Source organism: Gavialis gangeticus, unplaced genomic scaffold, assembly GCF_001723915.1.
Source record: "Gavialis gangeticus isolate Ggan-Ray unplaced genomic scaffold, GavGan_comp1, whole genome shotgun sequence".
NCBI lineage: Eukaryota > Metazoa > Chordata > Crocodylia > Gavialidae > Gavialis > Gavialis gangeticus.
This window is the reverse complement of record NW_017729009.1, coordinates 5,755,475-5,765,500: the sequence shown is the minus strand read 5'-3', so window position 1 is coordinate 5,765,500 and position 10,026 is coordinate 5,755,475. Positions and strand designations below refer to the sequence as shown.

Here is a 10,026-nt window from a genome sequence, read left to right as displayed (position 1 = left end):
GAAGGGACCTGAGAAGATCATCTAGTCCAACCCCCTGCCATGGCAGGAAAGAGTACTGGGGTCAAACGACCCCAGCAAGGTGTTCATCTAACCTCCTCTTAAAAACCCCCAGGGTAGGAGCCTGCACCACCTCTCTTGGAAGTTGGTTCCAGACCCTAGCGGCCCTGACCATGAAATAGCACCTCCTGATATCTAACCTAAACCTACCCTCTGCCAGCTTGTGACTGTTATTTCTGGTCACTCCTGGCGGTGATCGGGGGAACAGTGACTCCCCCAATGCCTGCTGATCCCCCCTGACCAGTTTATAATAGGCCACAAAATTAGGAACATCTGTCAACCTCTTTACTGACAAAATACCCCCATCCCAACCACAACCTCTCTGGATCATAACTATTTTGCATTATCATGACATCACTTATCATTATCATCAGGCTTTCTGGCTCATTTGCTTATTTCCTCCTTTCTCTCACCTCCATCCTAGAGTCTGGGCTTTCTGGGGCAAGGACGGAGCCTGATTTTATTTGGGGTATGCCTAGCACCATATGCTGCTGAAAATGAGCACCGGTACTCAGGGATGTCCTCATTATCAAATTCCATCTGTCCAATCCACGGCAAAGGAGGACAGAAGTAGCATCTTCCAGCAGTTAGGAACCTACTGCAGCAGGCCAGGAGCACTGGGCTGCATTATGCAAGTTACACTCTGATTTATAGGACACAAGAAGGAACCACAGTTTTCCAGATGTGAAAACCACATCCCTCCAAATTTTTATTTGCTTCCACTAGGTAACAGGATCTCACATTTGTCATGGGGGCTCTGGGACACAGAGGTAGGTGTGCAGGTGCATGTATGTGTGTGCATATAGAGAAGGGACTCTTAAGAGGGGATGGCAGATATCTGTAACCATCATTTGACCCATTTACTCAACAGTTTTGCAGGAAAGAGTCTTCTCAGCATGGACATCTTTTCACTACCAGGGTTAGAACATTTGGTAATAAAGTATTTAGGAAACTAATTCCCTGGGGAATTCAACACCTATGTATCTTTGAGGAGCTGAGTATTTATCTCAGATAAAAAGGAAGAGGTATTTAACTAAGGGGCTTGCAGTGACTCTAAATGGCAAGGCCACTATTCCCCCTCCAAAGCAAAGTGGGGGAATCATGATTGCATTAATAATTACTCAGAAAGATACACTGAGGCTGGAGTCTGTGCTTTGGTTCCTAATGGTTGAGCCTTGCATTGCTTGGTGCCAGGTACTTGTTCTGCAGTATTGCCAATGGTAGTAGGACCCGCTTCTCATTCAACAGAAGGGGAGAAGGTAATTTGAAAGTCAGGAAGACTAATATACTTCTATTAACAAGAGAACACTTGGGGAAAGGGAATGGTATCATCAGTGGAGGAACTCATCTGGAGAAAGGAGAGAAGGTCGCTGCCCCTTACTTGTGAAATCCTTCCTTTCCTTATTGAGCTGGCCAACAAATTGCCACTGTGCTCATGGCTGATGTGGGCTTCACAGCCTGCTGGTCTGAGATGCATCAAAGTAACTTCACAGAGACTTCCAATCAGATGGCAGATGGCAACAACTCTTAATTACCACAGTGCTGCCTGCTGGGTCTACTATCAGTGGAGAGCACTGAATTCAGGAATTTTGGTTCTTCTTCCCACCTGCCTCTTCCACTAAAGCTTAAACCAGCTGCCATTTATGGCACAGTGCAAGGCCTCTCAACTTTCAAAAGCTTTTACCCAAGGAGGTGATTGTGGTGTTAAATAGTGATGCCATTTTGATGATGTGTGTATGCTCAGGGGACAATCTGAAAGGAGCTCATTAAAGGTAGGGATCATGTTACCTGCAAAAAGAGGATTTCAGGATCATATTTTCCAAAAAGGATCCTGAAAATTGAAAACTCACAATTGTAAGTGCATGCAAACCCCAGGCAGCCGTGCCTGCAAAACTGTCTCTGCAGGGGCAAAATGGGCAAATGTGATTGTGCACCCATGTTTCTGAGCATAGCTTCCTATTAGTGTAGCTGCAGACTTCGTGGAATAATGTCATGTGGTGCTTTGATTCTTATGCCTTACCCTACAGTCCCATGAGCTAGCATTTGTTCCAGTTTTCTTTCTATTCAATCAGGGTCAGTTATTCTGACTTTCTACTAGCTAGCTGCCTCAGACTCTGGGGCACTGCACAAAGGTTAAAAAACTAAACTTTTAGCAGACAAAATGTTACATCAGAGGACTGGGCCAAAAGAAATCTCAGGAAGTTCAATAAGGACAAGTGTGAAGTTGTGCAGTTAGGATGGAAGAATCCCACGCACCAGGACAGGCTGGGGACCAACTGGTTAAGCAGCAGCTTTGCAGAAAAGGACCTGGGGGTTACAATGGACATTAAGATGGATATGAGTTAGCAGTGTGCCCTTGTTGCCAAAAAAGCTAACAGCATACTGGGCTGCAATGGTAAGAGTGTTGCCAGCAGATTGAGGGAAGTGATTATTCCACTCTGTTTGGCACTGGTGAGGCCACATCTGGAGTACTGTGTTCAGTTTTGGACCCCCCACTACAGAAAGGCTGTGGATAAGTCATAGAGTCCAGTGGAGGGCAACGAAAATGGTTAGAGGGCTGGGGCTTATGAGGAGAGGCTGAGGGAATTGAGTTTATTTACTCTGCAGAAGAGAAGATGGAGGGGGTATTTGACAGTAGCCTTCAACTACCCAAAGTGGGGTCCCAAAGAGGATGGAGCTGGACTGTTCTCAGTGGTGGCAAATGACAGAACAAAAAGCGATGTGCTCAAGTTGCAGCAAGGGAAGTTTAGGTTGGATATTAGGAAAAAACTTTCTCACTAGAAAGGTGGTGAAGCACTGGAATGGGTTACTTCAAGAGGTGGTGGTTTTTAAAGTCTGGCTTAACAAAGGATGATCTGGGATGATCTAGTTAGGTATGGTCCTGCTTTGAGCAAGGGGTTGGACTAGATGAGCTCCTGAAGCCCCTTCCAGCACTAATTTTCTTGATTCTATGATTCTGTGAAATCTCTGACATGCTTGTGGGATTCCTGTGTATTGGGAGTGTAACAAACAGCTCTAAAAATTGGGAAAAGAAAACAGTCTGCACACAGATGAGCTGTGCAGAGTCAGATGGCCAAGTTCTCAGCATATTTGTGCTTTATTTTTCAAATACAAAAAATGTCAGTTCAGTTAGCACTGGGAACCCCAAACCATGGTCTCTCTTAAATAAAAAGCTACCAGAGCCATGGGATGGTTTCTACCCAAGAGTCAAGAATGCGAGTGTTGTGTACATAGGTTGTGTATAGAGGGACACAATAGCATTGCTAATATCCATATCTTGAGACGTAAGGCACTGTGATGAGCACAGGGCTCACTAAACTCTTCTCTAAATAGGTGACTACATTATGTTGAAGATAATGAGAAAAAAATCTTCAGACGTCACAGACTCTTTTTGTGTCCAACGTGACACATACAGATGGTGCATTTCATGAGGTGCTGGAGTGCTCCACCCTTTCGTACTGACCATGTGTAAAGTCTCCTCTTCTCTTTCCAGATCTTCGCCTGGCTATGTTCCTTTTCAGTAACCTGCCACAAAATGACTAAGGTCATCCAGAAGTTGAGACTTACATTTCTTCCTCTCCAACCTCATAGTGATACCTTTTACAATCCTTTCTTTGGGTCCACACTGGACATCTTTCGAAGAGACATCCTGTAGCTCAACCAGACGTTACTGCTTACTATGGGATTTACTAGGTGAAATGCTATGGGAACAGATGGTCACTTCCAGTCTTAAAAATCTGTGTTAATTTGTATGGAAGGCAAAGTCCTTCCTCTCCTTAATACACTTCAGTTGAGACTATCAATGCACCCTAGTTCAATCTCAGTATCCAACGAAGCCCAGCTAAAAGAGCCTCTAGTGCTCAGATACAGCTACCTCTGCAATCCCAGTCCCTTTTAGCATCCCCTCAGTGCTGTTAATGTACCGCAGTCCTGGCCTGTGTTACCACTGCTACTGTAATGCTGTTTGAGAGTAAGCCAGTGAAAGTGTCCATTCTAGATGGGCTCTCCAAACTGAGTCAAGTGCAAATGAATAAATGGCATAATTAATCTTCCTCTCCACTAAGGAGCCAATTTAGAGTTTCACAGTTCTTTCATGGACATTTTGCAGATTTACTGCGAATCTGTGATTTTAGTAACACAGATCAGTCTTTCCTCAAATTAATAATTTAGGACCTGATCCTTACGAGATTTTCTCACACAGCCCCTACTTCATGGGCTGGGCCTGACCTGGAAAACCTCTCCATACTCAAAATCACCTCCTCAGGACAGTGTACATACCGTTTCCGTGAGAACTGCTGGTCTATCTCTTCTAGGGACTGTCCTTTTGTTTCCGGAACAAAAAAATAAATAAACACAACAGCTGCTACTCCCACCAATCCATAAAGAAGAAACATCCATGATAAGCCTATGGCATCTATAGAAACAGGTTCAAAAGAGGGAAAGGTTAATGAGACATGAGACCATTTTCATTGAATATGGATCTTAAGTGAATATCACTTCTGCTGCATGGGGGCTTTTATTTTTTGAAGCCCATAAAACAAGGCAAGGAAAAGCCATTCCTGTATACACACAAGGCCTAATATGTAAATCAGCTGTGGAGGAAGGCAACTCCCAGCTCTACAAATATGATGTATTTATATGCTGGGTTCTGCCTGCCAGGGCCACATAATTCCTAGAGCATGAATTAACCTCAGCTCCAGAGGCCATGCAGTACCTGATAAATTTCTCAGCCTGGAGCATCAGACAGCTCTGTCAGGAGTCCCAAAGCTCAGTGTTTTGCTGACTAAACCAGATCCTGCACCACAGTGTAAAATAATTCAGCAAAAACTATGGCTATTTTATGAGTATGCATAGAAGCTGCAAGGAACCACTTCACCAAGGGCAACGCTCAGCTTAGCTCCTAACAGCATGACCCTTTAGTCTCTTCTGGTAGATCTACGCTCTACATTTCATGATAGTTCAAGTCTTGCCTGATGTGGCAGAGTTCATAAGAAATGGGCTACATCCATTCTATTATTGCCTGACCGCCAGTGGCCAGAAATTACACCCAATCTCCACACCAGTGGCTAGTGAAGTGTGCTGGCAGGCTGCTTTTGAAAAGGCCAACAGCAAAAAAGGATGACATACCAATAAGATCAAGGAACGAGAGGCTAATCAGTAAATTAGCGGCCCAGTTAAAGCTGTTGCAGAAAGCAAAGGCTCTTCCTCTTATTCCAGCAGGGTAGATCTCACTGAGGACCAACCACGTCACTGCAAAGATTGGAGAAGAGAGAGAGAAACATGACAATTTATTTTAAATGACTTCTGTGGGATTGCAAGAAAGGCTGGACTCTGGTCCCAGGCAGCTGTTTGTATGACACGCATTTCATTGCAGAACGATAGTACTGACACAGTCCGGCAGCAGAGAGCTGTTCAGCATGAGCCAAAGAGCTTTACAGAGATGGCCAAACATTATGTTTAGGATTTTACAGATAAGGAAATTAAGATACAGGGAGCATAAATGATGCAATGACATATAGTCGCATGCGGTAGAGTTGTAAATAATCTCTCTCAATCACCTACAGACTGTGCTGCTTTCCACAGAGAACAGGACCTTTCAGTGTGGCTCTCGGGCAGTTTTTATAGAACCTTACTGGTTGCTGTCAAGGTTATGAAGCTTGACATGGACCTACCATGATTTTAATCTGATTTTTTTCAAATGCCTTTAGCTGTGATTTATTTATCCTCAAAGCAAAGCTTCCATGTTATTTAAAACAGAATAAATAAATGCCAGAGCTCCCAAGCAAGCCTACAATCACAAATCTGTATGCTTATCTGTCTACTGCATGAATATAATTTCAAGAAAGCAGCAGCTGCTACCATGAAGCTTTCACGAGGTTACTATATATAGCAGTAGGAAAAACCAACAGAAAAGATTCAATTTTAAATGATCCAGATACCTGAACAGGGCCTGTCATGCCCATACAAGGCAAGCTTCATGGTCTAAAATCAAAGGAATCTGGAATAAGGATGGAATGACTTGAGGCAATGGTATAGGATACTATATTTTCTTACATAAAACATGCATGATTTCCCTTAAAAACAGCTGCTAGAAATTTGGGTGCACATTATATATAAGAAATATGGTAAGAACCGGTTCTGCCCCTTACCAGGTAAAACTGACAGGAAATTCTGCAGCAAGCCACAGGGAGCACAACAATGAGCAGGGGCAGCTCCATAACTGTTACACAGTTTCTTCCTACAAGGAAAGATCTTTTTTCTTCATTATGCCTTTCAAAAACAAGGTGTGCACTATATTCTGGGATGTGTTGTATACAAGAAAATATCATATATAATTTTTCCTCTTTAGATCACTAGTTATGGTCCAATAGTTGCCAAAAACCACTGTCAGGGGACCACTGGTTGGTAACCTCTGTGAAATGAGTTGATAACCTCACTCCAGTTCCTGGTGAATCAGTGTCTATACCACAGCTGTCACTAACTGGCTAATTAGCCTCAATTCTGTTGGGAGAGATGCCTTGAGTGGTTGATAGGGCTGTAAAGATCTAGAAATCAAAGTCCAAGACTGTGCCAGGACACAGAAATACATGTTGGCCCTTCGCATTGTGCAGAGCAAATATTAAAGACTACATGAAGTCTCCGTGTGTCCTGCCTAAAGATGGACCTTTAGGCAGGACAAAGGACTGGGGATTGGACTGCATTGGACTGGGACCCAGGTGATAGAGAGTGAAAGAGATGAAGGCTGAGAGGCCCAGCAATGAAAAATGGAGGAACCTTCCCTGTTTCCTGCTCTGTCTTTTCCTTCCTGTGTTGCACAAGTCATTTAGTCCCTCTGTGCCTTGGTTCCCCATCTGTAATATGTAGTTACTAAAACTTCCATGTCCCCTGCATTTGTGAGAAGCTCAGATTCCACCATGACTGAATTCATCAAAACACTTCTAAATAAAATAGTTTAGGTCAGACGTAGTGTGTAGGGGATGCTATCACAAGTGTTGTAGGAGACTTTCAGTCTGCAGGGCTGGAAATCATTCTGGTGGGTTTGAATACAGGATATGTTTTTCAATTGCAGGATACTTTGTAAAGCAGGTGCGTAGCAAATGTTCCCAGAGTATTGTGAAGATCAATCTTAGTTTTATACTATGAGTTACTGCAGACCCAGGAGGTATAAACACTGTACTTACTTGGTCCAAATCCAATTGAGAATGCGCTTACAAAAGCCATCATGCTCAGCAGCGTAATCCAATTTAAAACCATATGTTCCCTAGAAAGACCATCACTGAAAGAAGGGCTAGTGTCTTGCACCATCTCTTTATTGGACTGGGTTAGCAGGTACTTTCTCTGAGTGTGGGAAGAATCTGTAATGATCTCTCTGCTTCTAGTATTAGCATAGGCTTTTGTTAGGCCTTCTGGTCCTGTAACAGCACGATGGGGACTCGTTCGACTTTTGCCAGCAGCTAAAGTCAGTGGAATATATGATGCAGCTGGCTGGAAGGATCCCGGATTTATGGCATGTTGTGCTATATTGTATGAAGCATTGGGGTCTCCATCAGTCTGACAGTCTCTGGCCATGTCTAGTGGAATGGTGTAGCTGGTGAGCCCAATGATGGTGACAGAGAAAGACATCACTATGCATCCAGCAATCAGTAACACTCTTCTGCCAGCCTTGTCTGCACAGGCCATTGCAATTAGTGTTGCAATCACTTTCATCACACCAAGCCCAACTGAAGCCAGGACAGCAGAAGAATTGCTCTGAAATCCCACTGAGCGGAAGATTTTGGAAGCATAGCACAGGACATTGGGCTGCCCAGTGAACTGCTGAAAGAGCACCAAGCCCAGGCCAACCAGAGTCCTGTTTCTCATGTTGTCTCGAGACCTAAAAAGATCAAGAAATGAATAAGGCTTTTCCTTATGTGATTCTAGTTTTGCTTCCTCCCCATCTTCATGTAATTGAATGAGGCCCTGCTGGGAGTCGCAGTCACCTGAGTTGAATTTAGTGGGGTTAACTGGGAGGAAGAGGATACTGAGAAACTGTACTACAGCAGGTGCAATAGCCAGTCCAAACATGTATCTCCATCCTTCAGCCATTTCTGAGAATATGTAGTTCAGTGCATATGAAGCTAAGATGCCCACCGTGATGCCAGCTTCGTAGAGAGACACCAGCAGCCCTCGCTGATGAGCAGCCACCATTTCTGAGACATATATACAGCATGCCATGGATGACACAGAAATGGAAAACCCTATGGTCATGCGTCCAAATACCAGCCACATAAATGACCCAGCCAGTGTCAGAATAAGGCTGCCACAAAACAAGACCAGGTTGCTAACCAGGATTGCTCTCCTCCTTCCATGATGGTCAATGAGGATGCCCCCAACCAAGGAGGCAAGGAGAGCCCCAGTGAGCATGGAGCTCACAAGGACTTCCTGTTTGAAGCAGCTAAGGTGGAAGTCCATCTGCAGCTGCAGTAAAGCACCAGAGATAATCCCCAGCTCATATCCGAATATCAGTCCACCCAGGAGAGACACTGTTGCAGACAGGAGGAGGACCAGCAATGTATGACCTAGAAAACAAGCAAACAATGATAGATTCATTTTTCTGGCCTCATAATTGAAAACAAATTAGTAACACAACTTGGAAAGAGCAGGTCTGATAAACTGGGACCCAAGTTTTCAGCATGCAAAACTGCGTGCTTAAACTGCCTAAAGAGTTACCCTAACCATATAGATATACATGTGATAGGCATACAACCAAGCAGGCATCTCGCTGGCTGTGTGTATGGAATTACAAATGTGAACATAATCATAATAATTGCACATGCAGTTTACTTACAGAAAAGGATCTAGTTGGGGATGGGGGTGAGCAGGGGGCTGGAGTAGATGTGACCTCTTGAGGTCCCTCCCAACCCTCATTTTCAATAATTCTATTGCAGCCATTTCTTGTCAGCTGGTTCTGAACACACAGGCCTACGATAACATAGTGGAGCCATGCATGATTTATAGAGGCGAATTCTTCATACCCTCTAAACTCTTCCTTCCTTGGTTCTAAATAGGCAAAAACTAGCCAGGGAATGCAGTTTTCTCCTTCTATATTTCACTGCAGTGTGTTATCAGTATGATGCTCTTGGTCTCTGTTTGCAGCTCAGATACATCTCTGTGTCTTCCTTTCACCATCCGGGAACTTCACAAGTAAATCATTGGTGGAGGGAAGTTACCATTAATAGGTGCTGAGTACAGTTTCACATGCCTGTTAACACTCATTGCACAGTTGGAAAGGAGCACTAGGGCCTATCCAGTGAGACCTTCTGCATCTCGGTACTCATCCTCACATTGCCTCTAACATTTTACTTAAACACTCCTTAATTCTCTGCACTGGCTATACTTACTTGGGGAAAATTTCTTCCACTCTTCAGTGCTCTCAATATTACATATTTTCCCTGAAGTCTAGCATAAGCTAGATAGCCTTGCTCTTTGCCCTACCATCTTTTGACTATTACAAGAAACAACACTAAGTTTAGTCCTAGACATATGTGATACTATAGCATCTCTTTTCTTGTTATTTTTATATCAGCATACTGATGCTTTAGACAGAATTATCCTGACTTAATTGCTTGCACTTTATTTATAGCTTCCTGTAGTGTTATAACACTTGTTTGCCTCATGTTCTGTTTTTGATCCACCCTGTAAGTTTGTGAACAGAGAGGGATGAGTAGTTGAGTTAATAAGTGGACCAGATATTAGACTTGATCTTATGACCCTTTTCTTTTTGCTGACTGTCTCCATTTTAGGCTGTCTTACCAATACTAATAACTGAGCTAAACATATTCCCCTTATCTTCTCTTCACTAGATAAATGTTATCAAATAATCCAGCTCCTGTTGATTGTGTAATTATGTGGACAGGTAAATTGCTGTATAAGTGTGGATTACTTTTAAACTGCAGCATAGTTGTGCTCCAGGTACTAAACTCTCTGTAA

The 10,026-nt window shown here is 43.5% G+C and overlaps 2 protein-coding genes across 2 annotated transcripts in view; one reads left to right on the top strand and one right to left on the bottom strand.

Annotated features, from left to right (window-relative positions):
• TP53RK (TP53 regulating kinase) overlaps nt 1-10,026 on the top strand; it is a 56,066-nt gene that overhangs the window by 8,793 nt on the left and 37,247 nt on the right. The gene's annotated exons all lie outside the window — the stretch shown is intronic.
• SLC2A10 (solute carrier family 2 member 10) overlaps nt 3,136-10,026 on the bottom strand; it is a 20,105-nt gene continuing 13,214 nt past the window's right edge. The window contains exons 2-5 of the mRNA XM_019509853.1: nt 7,239-8,615; nt 5,185-5,307; nt 4,336-4,471; nt 3,136-3,582 (exon numbers count right to left, since the gene is read on the bottom strand). Coding sequence (XP_019365398.1) covers nt 3,483-3,582; nt 4,336-4,471; nt 5,185-5,307; nt 7,239-8,615 — 1,736 coding nt within the window. The 3' untranslated portion in view covers nt 3,136-3,482. The remainder of the gene's footprint in view (nt 3,583-4,335; nt 4,472-5,184; nt 5,308-7,238; nt 8,616-10,026) is intronic.